Source organism: Metarhizium brunneum, chromosome 6 (assembly GCF_013426205.1).
Source record: "Metarhizium brunneum chromosome 6, complete sequence".
In the NCBI taxonomy this organism is placed as follows: Eukaryota; Fungi; Ascomycota; class Sordariomycetes; order Hypocreales; family Clavicipitaceae; genus Metarhizium; species Metarhizium brunneum.
The window spans coordinates 273587-295025 of NC_089427.1; the positions used below are offsets into that span (position 1 = coordinate 273587).

Genomic DNA, 21439 nt, shown 5'->3' on the forward strand with positions numbered 1-21439 from the left:
GGCAGCTCATCCTGCGTGATTTTGCCGCTACTGCTGAAATGAGCATTGTAATCTATACCTACATCTCAAATTTCAAGCTAGTAAAAGAGGAGTTTCTCACTTCACTCAACACCCTTTCCATATAATATAGCATCACGCATACCTCGAGCTAGCGCGAAAATATAGCCGACGTCCAAAGCAACTCGATAACTCCGTCATCTTTATCCAGAGGGACATTGTTCTTGTCGACCCACCGGGGGTCATCGCCTTTTCGCACATAAGTCTGCAAGATGGACCCGTCTTCCTGACGCGCCGACTCTCTCAACTCCCAAGCGTCCTTGCGCCCCGTTCCCAGTAGCGATGGCCGCTGCGGACCAAACTTGTAATCAAAGCTGCCCCCCTCGTTTGTATACACGGTGCGAAACGTAGACTCAATCTGGTGCGCGGCAAACTTGATGCCGTGGGGATACGACGCGATCGAGTACCCGGAAATAATGTAGTCGTCTGTTGTTTGGAACCGCTGCAGGATGCAGTCCTCGCCGCACGCGTAGGCAACCGTGGCCATGTGCCCGGGGACGGCGTGGTGCCAGCTCCGGTAGTGATGGAGGGAGAGCGGTTGTCTCCCCGATTCGTAGAAACCCGCAGGATCGCCGGACATGTCGAGTTGCCAGAGATTGTCCAATGCGGTGAGCACCACGTCGGGGTTTCGGCTTATACACTGAAGCAGTAGCCGGTCGCCCTGCTCCTCTGCTTCGTGCAGCTTCTCGGCTGATGAGCATTCGTCAAATAATCCCGCGACCCGCTGGGCGGTGGTGTAGGATAGGAAGACGCCCGCGCCGCCGAATGCTTGTGGTCCGTGGCGTAGGACGGCATATACCTCCTCTGAGAGGGCGCCGATGTACATTTCGGCGGTGTGGTCAAACTCGGCCATCTTTTGCGCGAGAGCATGCATAGAGGGGAAAAAGGTGTCGTCGTCGCAAAGAACAAACCATTTTTTTTCCAGTCTCTTCCGGTGGGAGAGCATGGCAGGAACCAGGTATAGATAGCGAACTGCCATGTCTGGTGCCGTCGACGCCTGCACATCGGCATCTATGCCCACCTGGCGAAGCAATCTTCGGGCCACTCGAAGCTGCTCATCGGTGGCGTCTGATAGCGTCAGAAGCAGCGTGCCGCCGTTGGATCGGCCGGCGCCATCAGTCAACCAGTAGGCCCAGTCGTTGATGTACGGCGTACGATTCTCCTCAAAGCGTTGATAGGTGGTTGAAACCCCAAAGATGAAGGCCGAGGCATCGACATTTTGGGGAAAGTTGGATGCGGAAACGCTCACTTCGATGGGATCGGAGCACAAGTCGATTTCGGGGTCGAGCCGGGACCACTTCAACGGCAAGTTGCGTCCTGACGGAAACATGGGCTGTGGGAGCTTGGTGAGGCTCTCGCGCCGCAGCTGAGGGTTTCGCGAGAATTGCACCAGACGCTTGGCGTACTTGAAGTCATCTTGAAGTTGGTACCTTTCTTTGAGCTCTGCAAAGTGAGTCTCGTTTGGCCGGCACTGTTTGCGGTCAAGCGGCTTGATGTCCGGTGGCATCCAACCTAATGGCTGCTTGTGTCGTCGTGGCGCGAAGACACAGTCCCCCGGCCAAGACCAAGACGTCGACGAATGAAAAGTCGCCGTGTAGATGAAAACAGCCGCTAGGAGAAATGCGACGAAAATGCTGGGCTTGAACGTGCGCGTTGCAACTCGCGCGACCGCATACATGTCGTCAACAAGTAGCGGGCGCCCATCTATTTTGTGATGGTAGCCTGGGCTTTGGTCTCGAAAAGCAAAACATGAGGAGCGGCCAAGCACACGGTTCATCGAAAGAGCAACGCAAAGGCTTTAAAACGCACTGCGTCACATCTGTTGGTCCATGCAAACGACGGGAGCAAACACGTGTTACGTCTTGACCTGGATGCATGACGACGGGCTTGATTTAATTAGGGACTCCACAACCTACGCCCCTTGGTGTTTCAAAATGTGTCAATCATCTTGAGAAAATGCCTCTCATCATGCGGTCCGGTACTTGCCATGTCGGCTTTATGCACGTTGACACTTGACATTTCTTCAACAGGCCCGAGCGGCCCTACACGGCAGCATCCCAAGCCGCTCAAAACTGTCAAATGCGCAGATTTTATCGGGTCGGCTCTTGATCCGAGTCCATCTGTGGGCTTGTCGCCATGACAATTCCATCCTCCGCCATCGACGCTTGCAACGGGCTGCTTCTAGGAGCTTGTACGACTGCCGATCTTGTTGCGCTGTGTTACAGCATTTTCTGATCCTCCATACCTGCCTTGAGTCGTTAGCTGCGACTGCCCTTTAATTTCTGATTGTGTAAGGGTTCAAGTCTTCTTTGAATGCTGTCTGGTGGCGCTCGGGGTTAGACCCTGGTCCATCCAGGTATCCTTGCCCGGCATTTCAGTCCCTCCATTTTATTATATTAATTGGTTTATATGCAAGCTAATAATTTAATCTTCCGTCATCCGATCACTTGACTCTACATGTGTAGAACAGCCCGACCCTTGATTTCTTCTTTATGCGTGACCTAATCTCCCGAGGCATGCGACCAGATGCCTTCCGCCCGCCCGCCCTATATAAAATACGGAATAAAGCCAGTATATACTATGTAAATGCATGATTAATAGAAGTAATACAAGATAGTTATTTATACATAATAGGGTTATTAGTATACTAATACATTTAAACACACAAGCTGCAACCCGTAATACTTATAGCCAGCTACGACAGCCAACTTGCGACGTGGCCACAACGGCTAGTCACGTGCCACACGGTTGCATGCAGGAAATAATAGAATTATTTCCTACTATCGTAGAATAGTCAAGTTCGTCTTTCCCGATAACTGGTGGCTTTGGACGGCCCTGCGTCTCGTATTTGGTCGACATATTTAGCTTTGTCAACCTTTAAAAGGCCGTTGGGCCTAAGACTGAGCGGGTATTGGCAAGATGGGGGTGGCGTAAATAGGGTAAGAAGTCAATGGGATATGATTGGGAGATGACATACAGCGGCGTCAGCTCTCGAGACGAGTAATGGGCTACGGTTGCCCCGACATATTTACGCCGATTGCACAGAGGAAGATGGTGATTTGATTGCTGGAAATTCTTTCGTCGACCTTTAACAGGGCCCGGGAAAGGGGGTTGTGCCTGGACAGCGACCAACTTCTATAATCGCGTAGATCTTTGATCCGTGTGTCTAGCCGATGGGCACTTTCGAGAAATACCCGTACTCCGGCTGCTTTCACCATATTACTCTAGGCTGTGAATATCGTAGGCAATAGCTGCCAGATTCGGTTGGAGCTCTCGAACCATGTTTCAAAGTGGCAGCAAGTTTGCTGGAGATGTTCCGAGGGCGAAATAGACGTCGTCTTGCGGACAGGAGCTTCGAGGCATAGGCAGTACAACGGATGAAGTTGGAGGCCAGTTGTAGTAGCTAGTTTGGGCTTGCCCCTTTGGCAAAAGATTCGTTCGGGGGACGTTTCTGTATTGGCATTAGCATTCGATACGGGGCAGAGTTCTGGGGATAGTAGGTAGAGCCATATTACAGGAGAAACGTGCAGGCGAGAACGAAGAAGGGAACAGAAGGGGGTCGACGACAGTTAGCCACAGATCGGCTTTGTTTAGGCAACGGCAGCCAGAGTTCACGGACCCTCGAAGTGGTGGCATACCAAGCCAGCTCGCCAAGCCAACTGCGAATCAATGGTCTTTGATAGAAGGGCCGACTACAAGGCGGCCAAAATTACCCCCATGACCAACGACTGCCGACCAACAGTTACACAGCAACACCTAGAAACAAACGCCTGCAAATAAGCAGCTGCCAACTTTGTCCTTGACTGAATCTACCCAGGTCGGGAATTGTGGCACTTTTACACCTGAAGATGAAACATCGAGAATAGATCTGTTATTAGTTTGGACCTCATGACCGAGATTTACCTTTTGGATAAAGGGCATGCACATGGCTTGTTGGGCCTCCTAGATACAAAGCCTGATTCATGACTCAACCTTTGACAGATACACACCAGCACGCATGGACCAACACCTGGGATTCATGATACCAGATTCTTTGACCAGACGTGAACTCACCGTCAGCCCAGAGACAAGTAAGACCATGGGGCTTCACCACACAACTTGAACAGTAGTTTTATGCATCACAATGCCCACGACGGATCTGACAAAGGCCGAGGGATGTGGTGTTACAGCTTCATTGTAATAGTAAACATAGCATCGTCCTCGTGGCCCCGGCCATGACTTGCTTGATGCTTTCCACGTCTGAAATTCATTGTCATGTCAATGAGGCTTTGTGTACGGTGTCGCAGGATATTTTTGCCCATCGAAAAATATAAACCAATATACGGTAATATATCATCTAGGGAAAAGAGATAAATATGAGTGAATGTCGTGTATTTCTCGACGAAATGAACATCATCAAGCAAACAATTCTATCGACTGTCAGATCTTGACGCAATAATTGCTTCTCGCGAACTATCTGTCCTCGTTATTCGGCGTGCAGAACTATAGCACCTTCTCTACCGATCCTAGACTTGGCTCTTAGTATCCATTTCTAACTTCAAAGCTCCCAAGTCTACAATGTCCCCATACCCGACTGTTCTTGAGGCTCTTCAGTGGCCTACCACCACCCTCGATGCTGCCGAAGCTCCGCCCGGACCTAATACGAGGGTGCTCACGGCTCTTGAAATCTGCACATGGGACAATTGGTCAGACTTTACCTTTGATAATATCATGTCTATTTTTGGAAACCATTTGAAGAAGGACTATCTCGGTCAGCGGGAGCCAGTGGCCATGGAAAGAGACGTGGAGGTCTATAATGAAGAGTCCGTTGATGGTGGGCTGCGCCGATTCCCGTTCCCAGTTATCAACAGCGCGTTGGGCTCCTCGACGGAGGTACAAGAAAACGCTCCATACTATGGCTACGGAACTAGAGTCAAGGCCAACAGAATGAAACCTGACTGGTCCTGTACCTCGAATCTGGCGAAAAAGGGTTCGGGGTACATCAACCTCGTTCCCGGGGACACCAAAACTAGTGCCAAATTCAACCCGGACATGCTTAAATCCAACTTTGAGGAATGGAAGAAGGTCGTTACCCAGTTGGCTGCATACGCTGACGGGCATCGCGTCCGGTACGGCTTCATTGTCACTGATGTATCGGTGATTGTTCTCAGGTTTGTGCGTGAAGGCTCTGCGCCTGGCGTGGGCGCGAATCTCGCCCAGCGGTCAACCAGAAACAAAAGGCCAACCAGAGACCCTACACCCCAGTCGTCAAGCGAGGCAGAAATCACGTCCAGCCAGTCTTCCGAAGACTATGGTCGGGGCCAGGACCTTCTTACCGAGTTCAAGGCCATTCCCTGGAGTACACACGGACGCGGCAAGCTCACTGCCAAACTCGCTCTTTTCGCTCTGGCAATGATGTCTCTGCACGGGGATAACTATATCGCTCGCGGCTATCCGAAGATGAACACGTGGCGTGGTGGACCCAACGGGATCAGGCACAATACGTCCGGTGAATTCCGCATGAAGGAGACACCGGGTTATGACATGGACGAGCCTGTGGGTGAGCAGCCCAAGAGTAAGGAGCCCGAGGGTGAAGAGTTTGAAGAAGAAGACGAGGAAGACGACAAGAAAAACGACAAGGAAGACGACGAGGACGACGAGGAGGAAGACCAACCACAGATTAGCGCAACGGCGTCCATTATTGGCGACACGGACCATCTGGCTCCGGATATTACGAGGCTCAAGGTGGTGCACAATGTTGAGTTTACAAAAAGGAAAGGGGTCTGGTACTACAAGGACTGCCGGGGAAAATCCGTGCCCTACAAGGAGGGGCAATTCGAGTACGATACGACTCTTAAGCGCTATGTAAAATCTGGACGGCGGTATAAATACGTGGCCCAGAGTCTTCCAGACATGTAAGAATGAATCTCTGCTAGTTCCCCTCAAAAACAATATGGGCACGGCCCGACTCTTGAACCTGACGACGGTTACGCAAGGGATCGAGACCTAGTTAGGGCCTTGGTCTTCCAGGCCCGAGGGCTCACCGGTGCTTTGCAGAATGGGGGGGGGAGTCTTGTATTTTACCAGCTATCACGCTTTGTATTATAGTATGTAAGTGTATGCTTTTTTATCGGCGTGTATTTTTTTTTATTAGCGTGCATATTTTTTTATATAAGCGAATATTTCTTTTTTATCGCAGACTGTGACAGGGGCTGGGAACAAATCTATTCAGCTTATTTGCTTTGATGCTAATGGTCCTTGGCTTTCGTCAAGGCCTCGAGAGCGGATGGCCCCTATTCATGTCAAATAGCGGTGAACAGGCGAGGCTGAAGCCTCAGGCCTTGAGCCTGGTCTCGGGCCCTTGTGTAACGATCGTCAGGTTCCAGATACGGCCCGTGCCTTGATGGCGACGTCACTTCCGTAAACAGAGACTGTGTAACCAACATTGAAAGGCCTTGAGAGAAACCAGGAATGAAATGACCGTTCCAAGCCTTGACAAAGTGAACCCTTGTCACAGTTACCCGGGTCCGAGAGAGAGCGTGGCTTGTGCTTTGAGTGATGCGTTTGTGCAACCAGTTGACCTGCAACGAGTTGAAGCCAGGAGCGGTACTCCCAACGGGAGTTGAGACATGAAAAGTGGGTCTAGTGCATCAGGCAGCAAAGGCAATCCCACCAAATCTGGTCTGGTTTCGCCGGAGAGTCCAATATCATAAATGTGAATGCCTTTCCTCGTCTAGTCTCGAGAGACCACCACGCACGATACCGGGCAACACGACCCGCGTGGCCGGTAACCTGCACGCATTTCAAGTCTTCGTTTCTTTGCTTTTCTTTGATCTGCTTTACCAACTATGGATTCGGAATGGGAGCAGCGTGCTGAAAAGGCACTCAAGATGACGAGTCAACCCTTTCTCGACGACAATATTATGGATCATGAGTGTCCCCCTAGTTGCGCCAAGAGCGACCTCAAAAGACCTCGGCTGCGAAAGTTCCCGTTCGATTTAGACTCGATATCCTTTGTCGGCGGCATCTATCCATATCGTGGCCGCAATGTCTGCACTGGCCAAGGTCTCGACGGCGGACTCGACGGGTATAATTGGAAAATTCGCGTTCGAAATGCTGGTCCGACCCATGTCTTGAAGCTAGTAAGTGCTGGCATGCCCTGATATGGACACAGACCGGCTGTGCTCACTACTGACATCTGGACTCTGCTCCATGTAGCTTTGGGATACGGAGCCCTGGTATCCGCATTATTTTGCCCCTCAGAGAGAATGTCAAAATGCTGCTCTTCTCCAGGCCATGGAGGCGGCAGTGGCGGACGCAGCCCGGCCTGACAATGCCAACGGGCCGATTCTGGTCAACCCAGAGCCCAAGACGTGGGACGAGGCGTACAAGAACATGCTTGCCTTTTCCAACGAGGCTCGTCGGCGGCGCATTGGCGTACAGTCTCACGATTTGCTGTCCATCACCAGTATGCCTCGTATGCGAAAGTGCTATGGCTGGATGCAATTTACGGGAGAGGAATTGCTTCGCCATTTGCCTCGAAGGTTGATACCGCCATACGTCGAAGTGGACAAGGTTGTTCGGTCTATTGACGACGAAAAACTCTACACAGCGGTTGTCTATGAGTTTATACAGGAAGCTGACAATGATGTTGACGTGGTCAAGTCAGTGTTGGAGTTCTTGTCGCATGCTGGTTTCTGCCATAGGTGGCCCAAAGCAGATAATTGGAAAGGGGGTGTGTTGGTTGACTTGTCCGATATTGTGAACCCTAGAAGCTACGGATGGAGGGAACAAGGGTGCGGTAGAACGGATCCAAGCTTTGTGTTGGAAACTTATACTTGACAACTTGAGGCAGTGCATAAAGCTAACAGCAAGGGCAAACTGGGTGCTACTTTAGTTATCCCCTATCAAGTAGAAGAACTGGATGATCCAATTATTCTACTTGATAGAACAAGACATCCTTTGGCAAATTATTTTCTAATATGACATATATGACTCACCAAACACAATCCCTTCTTGGCCTTTTACAAAATATAATGGAACCCAATCTCGATGCAACAAGATACAATAGTTCCATCGAATGCTACCTGTTTTATTTACTTGTATCCTATTATAAGCATCCTTTCAAGAATTAGTCGTATACAAAAGAAGAGCGTAGACGGCATAGCACTTGCCTTCATAATTATCGCATTTGTCTGTTCGCGTGTCATGGCAACAGTAACAGCAAGATCCAGTAAATATTGACACCAGTGAATATTGACACCGTACAGCTCCAGCCTCCGAGTAGACCTAGTCTGCCGCGTCTGCTGTATGGGGGATAAAACGTGACATGTTCTCAACTACTTGTGTCCATGTTGAATGTTTTCTTGTGCCGAAAGTCTGCTCAAGTATTCACCTCTACGATATATCGTGTGGCCCAAATATCTCTCATTTCAGTCTACATTGCAATCAAGATATTCATGGTCAAGCTCCGCGCGGGGCAATTATTCACAACATCGTCCACCGTGCGGAATATGAGCTCCCCCTCTTGGCTATCGGCATACTTGATCTGAAACTCGGAAACACGATGCGCATTGCAGATAAATTCGCCCGCAACGCAGTGGCACCCAGGGTGGCTGCGCTTCTCGGCGTCGAACCATGCCTCCTCCTCCATGTGCATGATGGCTTGAATGCTCTGTGTAAAAAAGGACACATCGGCATTCTTACCGCCCACTCTCTCTGCACGCCGTAGCTCCTTCAACAGAGAGATTGCTCTTCGGCGAAGTCTAGGATGGCGACAGATTGTAGCCATGTAATGCAGCGATTTTGTCACAGTCGGCGTGAACGAAAGGCGATGCTCGGCGTTGCCGTGCGGATTTTGGCCCCTTTGCCCAAAGAGCAGCGACTCGACGAGGACGATAATCTCCTCGAACTGCGCCTCAAACGCATCCCAGCACACTTCAAACTTGCCAATGTCCACATTGGCCAGAATGTTGGCGAGGATATGCCGCATGTTGAGGATTGTCAGTAGCTTTCTGTCACTTGGCCTCACGTCTGGCGACGAGTACTGCAGCGCATCCATCTTGGTCTTCCAGTTTTGCAAATGGACATTGAGCATGACGCGTCTTTTCATAATAGAGCTTTGCTGCGACGCGTCGGGCCGCAAAGGCAGTGCCTTGAACAGATCCCTCAGCCCGATCCATATCATCTCAAACTCGAGGCAAGCGTCGGCCGGGGAGAAGAAGGGCCTCTTGCACAGAGACGACAGCGCCGGCTCCCACTGCCAAGTAGAGGTGCGCTCCGGGCCCTGCGCGTCTGGCGGCGACGAGTCCTGGGCAAGCCCATCTATCTGAACGTAAAACAAGAGCAGCGATGCGCTGGGGAATATGCCGTTGCGTATTTGCGATGGCGAGCCAACGTCGTCGGGAGCCCGCGCCTCCCAAAACTTCCATTGGTGCATCAGATTGATGCCGTTTCTCAGATGGACCAGACTTTCCAATAACCTCCCCTGATGGAGGCAGCCGGCGAAAAATAACAGGTTGGCAGCCAGGATGGAGCCCTTGTCGTTGAAGCTGAGCGCGTCGCCTTGTTGCGCCATGGCCATGACGTGCTTGAGCGACATGGCATGCTGTTGCAAGGCAAAAGTATACAGGTGCTGCCTCCTCTCGACGGTGAGAGCGGACTGGGTAGCATTCCACGCCGAGAGTTTAATGGCGTCCATCTGATGGACCGCGGCGAGGGCATTGCAGGCGTGCCAAACGGCAGGCTGGTCATTCGCCGCCCGTAGAATGTACACATTCCACAGCGTGCGGTTGAACTCGTCGGCTCGATGTGCCGCCACTTCGGTGCGGTAGTAGTGAAAGATATCCAGCTCCTGCGGCGTCGCCGTGACTTGTACGGGCGATACAACGACCGGCGGCTGGTACAACTCAAGAGTGGTGATTTGCTTGGCGACATGTTGCCGATTAGTCTCGGGTTGATGTACTGATTCTTTGTATCCGTGGCAAACGTAGCCCAGCCTGCGGCATCGCCTGCAGTAAGGCTTTTCCTCGTCGCACTTGACCCGGCGGAGGCTGCATGGTTATTCATCAAGATGACTCTGGTCAGCCCTCGGTAGTGATTCGGCACAGACATGGAGGTTTCCTTCTTCCCGCAGTGCCAGAGACTTACCGACAAGTCAGACAGCCGGTCCTGGTCTTGGGTGCCCATCGCTTCTTGCGTACGTGGTCAGCCGCCTCGCCCGGCTTTGAGCGCACGGGGATATTTGCGTCACCAGGCGGTGATGTCTGCTGAGCCGCACCGGCGTCCGCCATGTCGCCTCTGAACTCTATCTTTGACGCATCCGAGGAGACTAGCAACATTGAAATGCGATTGAATTGGATGGGGGGAAAGGCACATGCATGGAGCAGACCGGACTTTGAGCCTCCAAATGACCCGCCGGACGCTGCAGCCCCCGCAGCCTTGCATCTCTGGTTACACGGTAGAGCCGCTAATTTACTGCGAGACATTGATATGCTATGCTGCGCGGAACTGTTGCGGCACAAGCCAAAGGAGCAGCCTAGATTGTGGTTGAGTTATTCGCACTTGGGTGGCTATCAGTGTAAGTTGGTCGACGACTCGACACGGTGAACGATGCGCGTTCGCATAATCTACGTAAGCTTACTCTTTTCGTACTTTATGTCAATCTTCAAGCCAGGTGCAGTTGCATTCGGTTTCTCTAGCTAAACCTCATTCTATGCCACCCTTGGCTCGCCTCTATCCAACACTGGTCTTGCTCGAAAACTGTTATTGCTCTTACTTGTTATACATTGGCCTCGTTATCCACCATCGGGGCATCTCCCTGTCCATGCCAGCAGGCTTGCCAAACGCAGTGTCCTGTAACTACATCAAAAGAGCCGTGTTTCTTCCCACGACTGCCCAACCCGGCTGTTCGACTGCTTCTCCTCCACCAGCCGCGTGGTGGTCGGCATTCGGGAATATGCCCATTTCTCAATAGAACTCCACCTGACACAGATGGACTTTGCGTTGGATTGCGTCGCCGGTTTGCCGGTTTTGGCACCATCCCAATAAAACGAATATACGTCGGTGCTGCCACGACACATGGTAGCCAATCGCAGAGTCTCCAAGCAGTGATCTATCGGAGAAGACGACATTAGCACAGAATATTCTCGAACGGGCTCATAAACAAAGTGTGGCGGGGATGGAATACCGAGGTGGCCGCGGAGATATTCATGCTGCGCTTCGGTAATGTTGGGGTAGTAATGCCCCCGGTATAGATAGAATCGCATTTGCCTCTGCGCAGGGTCAGCACTTTCCACTCAATGCATTTGTCAATCCGCTTCCTACCACGCAGTGAAGTTCGTGGTAGACACCAAGACTTGCGGGATATCCTCCTCCCTCCAGCTCCGCAAGGTTTGCCATCGATTCGCCCGCTCTCTCAAGTTCGTCGCGAGTCGCATTAAAGTGGACGGCTACAAATCGTGTTTAGCTTGGGTTTTGTGACATGAAAGAGAATTGGGCCACTCACGTCGCATGAGGGCATCCCAGGCCGCGTCATTGTCTTGGGTGGGAGGCCCAGAGTACTGGCTGTGCTTGTCGTGATGGACGGCATGTTCGCTACTAAGCTCATACTGGACGAGGCCATTCACAGGGGCTAATGACACATTTAAGCAATTGCATCTATTTAAATGACGACAGATACTTACACCAGCTGCGTCCTTGGGTGGGCAAATTGCCACTTGAGTGTCTGTTTCTACTCCACAGCGACACTGCCAATACGATGGCGAGAAAATGTAAAGCGATGGAGTATATTCGCGAAAAGGTCAATGCGGCTTTAAAAGGCCTGTTCCGATGCACAAACTGTTGTTTCTCAAGGGCTCCGTCGGAATTTGTGAGGTGAATCAATTCCTCATTGTCTTCGGCAACTTCGAGTGTCGACGGTGCCGCAGGACGGTGCATAGTGAGGCGAGAATGTATGATGCGCTTTGGTACATGTCTTGTCAAAGTGAAATTGCATCTCGGCTGATTGGCGTAATCGGCTTTTGTTGCAAGCGCACATAATCATCTCAAGTCAATGAGAGCCGCAGTACAGGCTTCGTCCGGGATCGTACGACATGGTATTCAGCAAGCTGCTTATCTAGCGTCGTGCGCTGCCGGACAAAGGAGGTGAAGATCAGCACTCCGATTAGGCATTGCTAAAACATAAGCTGGGAACAAGGCTGGACCTTGAGTCGCCATGCCCAAAATATAAAGACATGCCAGCTACTCGGAGCTTGGAATCGGAGGAGTCTGCAATCATCTGCCCAACTACGATAACGGCATTGCTTCTGTCAACCTGGGAAATACATCGCGCAATCAATCCATAGCTCGGATACATTATGCGGTATCATTCAATCGCCATCGCAGCTCTTGCTCTGCTCGTCAGCCATTTGGTTGCTCAGCCAATTTACGGTACCAGACTGCGATAGTCCACCACCGTTGGGAACTTGTGACGCTAACAAAGCCATTGTAGGCACCGAGTTCCTGGATGCGCCGGAACCCAAAGGGGTCAAGGTCAAAACGCGTTTGTTCTAGGCTTCGGAGAACACGGCGCACGATCAAGTCCACCCCGAGAAGAAGATGCAATGACATTGCATAGTTTTGTACATTGAAGAGCTCGCAGATGGGCGACTGGGCGGGTTTCGCGCGTTGGCAAAAGACACTCACACGAACACAAGTATATATAACGAATTTGACTACTCTGCTGCCGGTCGGGACCTTCAAATGTTGCTATGTGACTGCCAGTATTCGATATCGTAATATTCTCCGTTTCCATGTTTCATTTGCCTCGGCTGTGCGTTGTCCTACTCGTCTGCAATACCGAAAATCACCAAACATGCGTTTTTTGTAATGTGAAGGATGGGAGATGGGGGCCAAAGGCTAAACTGCATGCTTACGTTGGATCAAGGTAAGACAACGTGCAAGTGGCCATCACCGCATGAACCTGGCGCCTTGGGATGTAACCATATGATGTCGCGAGAACCCTCAAGCGCCAGGGGGCACGGCTCGTAGCCAACAAAACACACCGTCGACGCATGTCAGCGGACTAGGTCAATACCACGCAGGCCCATCGAATCCACCGCACTTGACTGGAACGAGACGTTGCCGAGCCGTTCTGAACCCTGCTAGTGAACAAGATGTCCGGTGCTCTGAAGGGCCGAAGTCGACTTGGACCATCATGGAGAAAGAAGATCCTGCGGAGTCGGTGTATGCAGAGCGACAAAAACCCGGTCAAAACCCGTGGTCAATGCAACCAAGGATTCTTGTTTGCCAATTCTACGACCGAGGATATTCTTGGTTGGGTCGTAACACGAACGTTTTTACTGCTTATTGACCTCTTCCTATTCTACATAACCCTAACCTGCTTATTACCCTCACCGTCACGTAACCACAAACACCATCTGCTCTTTCCAATCACGTATTGCCCGCATCTACTTTGCTGTAAAAAACAACATGTGGGTTTATACTTCATGTGGATATCCGAGATTCTTTTATTCCTTTTAATTAGGATAATTGGCAAAAGCTGTGACAAGAGCAGTATAACTGGGCCTGGAACAGCAGTTCAAGATTCAATTCAATACGCAACTTTGACATATCAAAGGTCCTTGGTTTCCCTCGAGGCCTCGTTGACTAAAGACTTCTTCAAATGCAAGAAGTCGGTGAGGGACTTTGCCCTAGACCCCGTGACCGACCGGGGTCCTCGTGTAGCCGTGTGACACTTGGTGCTCATGCCTCGCCCTGCTTCATGTAAACAGTGATTAGAAATACCAGGAACTACTGTTCAGAAGAGAAAAAGTCGCCAGGTTTCTTGTCTCCTCTATCCCACTATAACTTGAAGAGTGAAGATGACTCCAAGTTTACTTGATCTAATAAAGGCAGTTTTATCCGACGAAATGAGCCCTCGTAGTAGGCAAGTCTCAATACTAAGATTGTCCGAAACATAGTCGCTCAGCCGCGCGGCTAATTCTTACTGACGTAGTATCTACCCATAAGTAGAAAAATTTTGCTACTAAAAAGATGATGGCAAAAGTGATTGCATTTCCCAGGCCGACCGCTACTATCCACCGCATGATGCTCTCGCCATCAGTACCAAGATGCTTCCATATAGCTGTAGTAATTGCATATCCAACAATATGTAATAAGGGACCATGCACAATATATAGTGCGTAACTAATACGTCCTAGATACTGCGCTATTCCTGTCAAGAATAGCTGTTGCAATGCTGGTGAACTTGAGGCTACCCATACTAGCATTATCGCCCCGGCCCCATGAATAATTCGCCTTTTATCGCCATAGCTTTCTGGTATGATGGACGTCATTGTAATGTATCCTGGAGTCCCATCGATATTTGTAGACGGGGCCGAAAGCAGATACAGCCCTGTGAATAGGACTATAGCAGTTACTGCGGCTTTTTGAGGGCCGCCAATAGCCGATAACAAGTTGTCGTCCTTTTCAGTTTGTGTAGGGAGAGACTCGTTGTGTATATCTCTATACATTTTGATGTCCGCCAGCATAGCTCCTGAAAGAAACATGACAACCTCCCAACGAGCCCAAGAAGCACTGAATTGTATAAACGCCAGCAATAATAGCCAGCGAGCGAGAGGACGACACCGAGCCACAATAACAAGAACCAGCATTAAGATGAGTGATGTTCTGACCTCGTATGGCACTGTCCACAGATGCGGGTCATAGATGTTATAATATGGCTGGACATCTGACGAGGTCATGTATGTCCACAGGTTAAAAAGGCCTGCTGTATGATGCCACCAATCCGCCAACTGCGCAGACATGGTCGGCTGTCGGGGCGGGTGCAAGTCTGGCCATCCTGCAAACATTCCGGCATCAATCGCCGCCCGTGAAGCTTCCCACCACCCTAGGCGTAACGTGATGGCGGAGAAGAACGTTGCGAGGACGGGCGGGATGTAGAGCCGGATACTTCGGCGTAGTAGGCTGGAGCTGATTGATGTAAAGAGCTTATCCCATTGCTTCTCATAATGCATCATGTGCAGCGGTCGCAAGGCGTTTACGTAGCCGCCAATAACGAAAAATACACAAACCATAGCATGGCCAGCATATATTAATCGTATAAATGGAAGCTGAATAAAAGAATAGTTTTCACCATTATAGCCGTAACTTTTCGTTACTGCGCTGGAGTAAGCCTCGGATGTGTGGTAAAAGGCGACGATTAAAGCGGCTATCCCTCGCATGCCATCAAGAAACGATGTTTGTTGGGATATAGGTGAGCTTGAAGACAAGTTTCCATTTTGTGCGGCGAAAGAAAAAATTGTAGTAAAGGCCTCCAGGAGCTTCAGAGACGCATACCTCAATTTCGGATGCATGGCAAGTAGGTTCAGGACACAATATGCAGGGCCGTGGGTGGTGATAATGTCGAACTTGCATCAAGTCCACTCTGCACAACACAGATAGTTACAAGCGCTTGGATATCTCTTGGTTCCCATCGACACCTTTTACCTAGACATGGTGCCGACTCAGAAAGGGGGTCCTGCATGAATAAATTGCCCCCTGTCCCTTCCTGGTCTGTAACACCAGACGTTATGCGTTTCGAGATACCTTGCGGTAAATGCAGCAAATGTGAGAGATAATATAACATAGTTTCGCGCTAGGGTTCAGATAAATCAAATCCACATAAAAATAGTGATTTGCATACCGGCCCGGAAGATGAGGCCGTTGAGCTTTTGTCTTCGATTTTGCTCATCTTATCGTCGCTCGTAATATAATGACTGGAGCTATTTAACCAGTTCGTCAACCAAGGACTAATCGAGTCCCCAGCTTCGTAGCTCAATTCTCCACGCACAACGTCCTATCTACTTGGGAAAGATCCCTGTCCCGGGCCACGTGTGCATAGACTAGGCCAGTTTTCAAGTTCTATGTGGCAGGTACTGTCGACCTTTCAATATCAAGTCGTAGGACAAAGAGACGGCAGTGTCTTGTTTTTGCGGCAACTACACCTGCACTAGACAGGTCTTTCTTGATCTGGCAGACAACTACAGCTGGGAGCACACCTAATATCCTGAATCTGTGTCCCCATTTCACATGGCAACTAGGACAACAACTTGACACGTTGTGTTGCCAAGAATTGTGGTTCTGAGTGCAGTGATGCATATGCCACGGCAATTTAACGGTAACGCGTCAGTGGTTGTAACGGTACAAGGGCACGAGTAAGGTCGAGTGCGGCCTGAATAAGGTGATCACTCACAATGATGGAAATAGACGTCCTAAAACAAGAACCCTGACAAGGCTATTTACATAATTAAACTGCCTTTATTAATAAAACACGTAAGCGCTTTTACTACTAAGTGGAAAGTAGCAATAGTAGTCAATATAGAAGAAGAGTAATGTTCCAAAGCTATTGATTAATAATAAGTCTTATAACGTGACACGTAGCCATAATAGGCCATTTCATTCACCAGCCACAACACCCATACAATCAGAGTTTATACAGTGTATGTCATGTAAATATCAATTCGGTCGACTTGGCTATTACAGCCATTACTCCTCAGATTTGGGCTGTATTATTTCAGTGAATACGCGGCGCTCTCAATACATATAATTGGCTGTCAGAATTACCTGTTTGGATCCTAAAGCCCAGGCTACAAAATAAATTGGTTGTTCACAAGGCTTTAGAAGCTCCGTCTCCGGCTATCTAGGCCGATCTCTCCTAATATTCCCCCACGCAGAGATATCCGACACCACATGCAGTGATATGGACTCGTGGAGCCCTTGGGTATACCGTCATCTTCACAATGGACTGCACGACGGGCCATGGGGTAACTAAACGTTCGATGCCCTTTATCAAGGTTTCCCATGGCTGATAAAATGGTAAAAAAAGACACATTGCATGTTTCAATTAGATATTGATAGTGAACCTGTGGGGCATTCCTCACTACTCTCTACACAGTCTGGAGTACGGGCCTGCGAATGAGCCTTCCTTGTGCCGGAAGGGTTACGTATTTATCGTGATGTGCCGTGTACAAAAGCATAAATTGCTTACTCCAACATGTTATGCCTCACAATGCTTTCCGGATAACGCATAGCCTAGAATGTGGTGGAATGGGTTACTGACTAATGGCATGACGGTGCCGCGTGTGGGCATGAGTCTTGTTTGTCCTTGAAATAGAGTTGAGCATAGCAACGTGGCTGGGAAATCACTAGGATACCCAAGGTGGCTTCCGATGCCACAAAGACTACTAATACTCGTCATTGGTATTCCGCTCACTGCTGCTGGCCTCGGTGCCGACTCGCATACACCCAGCCCCCAGCCGTCATGGCTGCTTACCCGTCGTGCCGTCCCATCCCGGCCGGGGGGCGACGGAAATCCTCGGCCAGAAGCTGAATGTGCCACCAGACCTTTTTTAAGGCGGTTGAGCTGCGGTGCTCATGGGTCCCCTTTCCTAGTGCTTACTTTGGTTGTCCACATTAACCATGGTTCTGATGCCTGGTTCTGCAGCCGTGTCAGCTGGGTAACACTGATGTAACCCTGTGGCTAAATAAACGACGGACCCCCTCTTTTGGACAATATCGGCTTGGTACCGGACATGGCAGATCATGGAGCTTGGTCGTGTGCCTCCGCCGAGGTGCTTTGAAAATGCCATCATTTTTTCTTGGGAGAACCCTGGCATACAATGTTCAGATCCCCCCCCAAAAAAGCCGGGCACTTGCTGCTAACATCTATGAGCGCTTCGTTATGAGGAATCGATTTCGTCTGTAGTTGTCGCTCAAACCGACCCAAGGCCTAGAGAATAAAGGCGGACACAAATCGCCACGATGCCCGCCCATCAATATTACTACCAAACCCCGGGCCATAACATCGCTGCGGGCGTCGTTCTCTCCTCCATGGTCCTGATTGTCGTTGGGGCGAGATTCTGGACGCGACTGTGGTACAGGCAGGGCATTAAAGCCGATGACCTCTTGATCATACCAGCTACTGTAGGATCTCTATCCGCGATTCCAGCGACGTGCCTCGTGGGTCGGGATAGGACCAGGCGACTCCAACAGAGACATCTGCTGACCGCAAAGCCATTGTCCGTGTTTAGGTCCTGACGGTAGCTACGGGCATTCTCATCGTCTACGGAACCGCCCACCATGCCATCGCTCATCGCACCGAGATCCCCGCCGAACATGCAAAGAATCCACTGGCAGTTCACTCGGACCAGTTGACTCTGACGTCCAAGGTACGTCGACGACACGTGGAAAGTGCCGTCGTCAATTCCTGACGTGTTGCGGCAGATTGAATACCCAATCTCGGTGATGCTCCCGGTAATATTGGGCTGCACCAAACTCAGCTTCCTGTTGTTCTACAAGCGCATCTTTGCGGCTCGTAGCAGGGGAGCCGTCAACATGGTCCTCGTCGGATTCATGGTGCTCATCGGCCTGTGGACGGTGGCGTTTTTCTTCGCCACAGTCTTTTATTGCAAGACCAACTTCTTTGCCATTTGGGGCTCGGCACTGGACCTGATGACCTTTTGCACCAAGGGCATGCTCAGGTCATTGGCGCTGTGTATATCCGACTTCATCACCGACGTCTTCATTATTGTCTTTCCGATTCCGTTGGTGAGTGTTGCAGAAATCCGAATAGCCACCCCAGCCACTAGATGAAGCTCAAGACGAACCGTTCATGATGTAGATATATCGGTTGGAACTCTCGCCAAAGAAGAAAGCTGCGACGGCTGGGATATTCCTCCTTGGCGCGGTGTGAGCACCCCATGCACGGAACGCCACGGCTCTTTGAAAGTTGACACGGCGTACTAGAACTGTTGCAACCTCTCTCGCGCGAATGATTACCACCATACGCATAGTCAAGGCTGGTTTCGACCCGAATGAGGATGAAGTTTGTACGTCGCCCTGGAGACGAAGCATGTTTCTTTTAAGCCGTTTTCTGACTCTACAACTAGTCGTCATTACGACGTGGGTATACTGGGGGATGGTGGAATGCAGCACGGGTATTCTGGCGGCTTGTCTTCCCACTTTGTCCTTCTTCACCAGGTCGGTCGTGTTCGAACGGCCGTGGGACACGCTTGCCAGTGCGTTTGGTACCAGGCCTCGAAGCTCTCCGGCTAGAGATGATAGTCTTTCAGAAAGAATTCGGGAGGAGGCCACATTGCCATACAAGGCCGGGCATGGTGGCGCCGTCCAGGCACACTCCAAGCCAAGGCCTTCACATGACACTACCGAGGAGGCCTATGAGATGACGAATGGACGGCCCGTGTGAGGGGATGTAGATGGCTGATATCATGTTGGTAGCGGCATTAATCTTTATAAACAAAGAAATGAGTTATGATGGCAATCTCGATGCGTTTTCCCTACTTGGCTACCATGTCCCATGTCACGACATGTACTGAGCGTGTGCGGAATCCTCCCTCAGTAGCCCGCAGCTAGAACTGATTCTTTTCTCCAAAACCCCCCGCATTGCTCTCCCCAAAGAGGCACAATATTCCCAGGTTGGTCTGAGGGCGGCTGGACCGGGCCCGGTGGAGTTTCGCCCATGCCGACTTCGTTTACGCCTGCAGCCATCAAGTCTCCCTATCCCAATAAGCACTAACACGTCGAAATGTCTTCGTCTTCAGGTAGAGTATAACATGCCTTGCTTCCTCGACATTATACCCGTCTTTTGCACGGCATTCCAAAGAAAAGCATGTCGAATCTCAGCGTCCATCGCACACGCATTGCCATCATTGGCGGCGGTCTTGCCGGGACAGTCCTGGCCAACGCTCTCCTGCCAAGGGCCCATCTTGACGTGCACATATTCGAAGCAGACGCGTGCTTTTCAGAGCGCGGTGCTGCCATTGGCCTGTCTAGTACCGCACAGTCTGCGCTGAAGCATGTAATTCCCTCGGCTGATGAGCTCTTGGCCAAGGCTGGGGCTGTCCCCATGAATTCTACCCGGACCATGATTGTAAGCCCTGTACTTTTCCTCCCATGCTGCGTTTCCGTTCTTCACAGTAGGATATTTGCATATGGTATCGAAGTACTAATACAGAGAAAGGGCTCGGGCGTGGCAGCAGCGTCGTTGGTCCTGGACTTCGCGCGCACAAGTCAGGGCAAGGTTGTTCATCGAGGGTCCCTGCTCCGCGAGCTTCTGTCCGGCTTACCCTCCAGCATGTTACACACGGGCAAGAAACTGATGGACATGAATTCGAGTGATGATGGGATCGAACTGACCTTTGAAGATGGATACATGGCCAGATTCGATGCAGTCGTCGGTGCGGACGGTATATTCAGCAGGGTTCGCGAACATGTCACTCGGGACCCTGGTGGCGTGTACGCTGCGTCGCCAGCAGGATTCTGGGACTGCAGAAATCTAGTCACAGTTGAAAAGGCCAGGGCCATGCTCGGACAAGACTTGTTTCGCGTTCATCGTCAGTATGGGTGGATTGGCAACGGGGCGTTCATCATGCACGACGTCCTGGATCACGGACACAAGATTCAGTGTGTAATTTCGGGCGTGGAAGCAAAACAGGCCAAGCATAGAGCTACTCCTTTATCGAGGCATGACTTGAACTTGGTGCTAAAAGATTGGCTCGATGGCCCCATTGCCAAGGGCATGATCGAGGTACGTTTTTGAAGGCTCTTGTCTTACCAACGGAACGGCAGCTTGGACCTGCCCTTGAACATGGCTCTGTCTTACTTCCCTGGCACAAACCACTGACAATGTATTTAATCACTTCTTTTCAGCTCGTACTTGACCAGGACAACCCGCAACGCTTCTCGCAGTGGGAGCACAAGTCAACACCGACATATAGCAACGGCAGGACGTGCATCATGGGCGACGCAGCTCACGCGACGACTCCTTGGCAGGGCTATGGACTCGGCCTGGCCATTGAAGATGCCGTCATTCTCAGCACTCTGCTGGCCGAGTCATCTTGTCGAGGTATCAACGCTGCCTTGCAGGCATATGATGCCGTACGGAGGCCCAGATGCCAGATGCTCATCGACTCGAGCAGGGGCACTGGACGAATTCTCTGCGGACAGGATGGCTACGCAGGCCTGGACCCTGGGAGATTGAAGCAGGTGCTCGCTCCGCGGTGGGATTTCATACACGGCCTAGATATCGAAGCTCACAAACAAGACGCGTTGGGTGCGCTGAAAGAATTACAAGCATCGACGATGGAATGAAGCTGGCTTGCAATATTTCGCAGCATCAAGTAGTACGCCAAGGAATATATATCCGCGTTTGCTGGCCTTTTGAAAAATTAGACTGGACATGTGCGTGTGAAATAGCACCAGTGACAGCAACCACAGCACGAGCATGATGAAGACATGGAGTAAGAGTACACATATAGTATTAGTAATATTAGTGATTTCAGTAAAGGAAAAAAATACTAGAAGTAGTCTGGTAATAGTAGTAGTAGTAGTACAATCACGCCAG

The 21439-nt window shown here is 50.6% G+C and overlaps 8 protein-coding genes across 8 annotated transcripts; 4 read left to right on the plus strand and 4 right to left on the minus strand.

Moving 5' to 3' along the window:
* Positions 1–148: 148 nt before the first annotated feature.
* G6M90_00g094230 (uncharacterized protein) lies at positions 149–1735 on the minus strand (the record flags this gene model as incomplete). The annotated part of the gene is made up of 1 exon (XM_014685302.1): positions 149–1735. One exon carries the CDS (start codon positions 1733–1735, stop codon positions 149–151), a length of 1587 nt encoding a protein of 528 aa, XP_014540788.1.
* A 2879-nt stretch (positions 1736–4614) lies between these two features.
* G6M90_00g094240 (uncharacterized protein) lies at positions 4615–5955 on the plus strand (the record flags this gene model as incomplete). The annotated part of the gene is made up of 1 exon (XM_014685303.1): positions 4615–5955. The coding sequence occupies one exon, from the start codon at positions 4615–4617 to the stop codon at positions 5953–5955; it is 1341 nt and encodes a 446-aa protein (XP_014540789.1).
* A 929-nt stretch (positions 5956–6884) lies between these two features.
* On the plus strand, positions 6885–7878 carry G6M90_00g094250 (uncharacterized protein; the record flags this gene model as incomplete). Its single annotated transcript, XM_014685304.1, has 2 exons — positions 6885–7178; positions 7255–7878. The coding sequence occupies 2 exons, from the start codon at positions 6885–6887 to the stop codon at positions 7876–7878; spliced, it is 918 nt and encodes a 305-aa protein (XP_014540790.1).
* A 595-nt stretch (positions 7879–8473) lies between these two features.
* On the minus strand, positions 8474–10328 carry G6M90_00g094260 (uncharacterized protein; the record flags this gene model as incomplete). The annotated part of the gene is made up of 2 exons (XM_014685305.1): positions 8474–10088; positions 10186–10328. The coding sequence occupies 2 exons, from the start codon at positions 10326–10328 to the stop codon at positions 8474–8476; spliced, it is 1758 nt and encodes a 585-aa protein (XP_014540791.1).
* Positions 10329–10901: 573 nt separating this feature from the next.
* On the minus strand, positions 10902–11973 carry G6M90_00g094270 (uncharacterized protein; the record flags this gene model as incomplete). Its single annotated transcript, XM_014685306.1, has 4 exons — positions 10902–11309; positions 11362–11486; positions 11543–11668; positions 11721–11973. The coding sequence occupies 4 exons, from the start codon at positions 11971–11973 to the stop codon at positions 10902–10904; spliced, it is 912 nt and encodes a 303-aa protein (XP_014540792.1).
* Positions 11974–13976: 2003 nt separating this feature from the next.
* PaAT-1_3 (O-acetyltransferase PaAT-1) lies at positions 13977–15392 on the minus strand (the record flags this gene model as incomplete). Its single annotated transcript, XM_066131475.1, has 1 exon — positions 13977–15392. The coding sequence occupies one exon, from the start codon at positions 15390–15392 to the stop codon at positions 13977–13979; it is 1416 nt and encodes a 471-aa protein (XP_065987715.1).
* A 2446-nt stretch (positions 15393–17838) lies between these two features.
* G6M90_00g094290 (uncharacterized protein) lies at positions 17839–19282 on the plus strand (the record flags this gene model as incomplete). The annotated part of the gene is made up of 6 exons (XM_066131476.1): positions 17839–18036; positions 18108–18245; positions 18301–18624; positions 18698–18765; positions 18823–18905; positions 18966–19282. 6 exons carry the CDS (start codon positions 17839–17841, stop codon positions 19280–19282), a joined length of 1128 nt encoding a protein of 375 aa, XP_065987592.1.
* Positions 19283–19705: 423 nt separating this feature from the next.
* On the plus strand, positions 19706–21186 carry atA_1 (6-methylsalicylic acid decarboxylase atA; the record flags this gene model as incomplete). The annotated part of the gene is made up of 3 exons (XM_066131477.1): positions 19706–19966; positions 20057–20623; positions 20746–21186. 3 exons carry the CDS (start codon positions 19706–19708, stop codon positions 21184–21186), a joined length of 1269 nt encoding a protein of 422 aa, XP_065987689.1.
* Between the last annotated feature and the right edge of the window lie 253 nt (positions 21187–21439).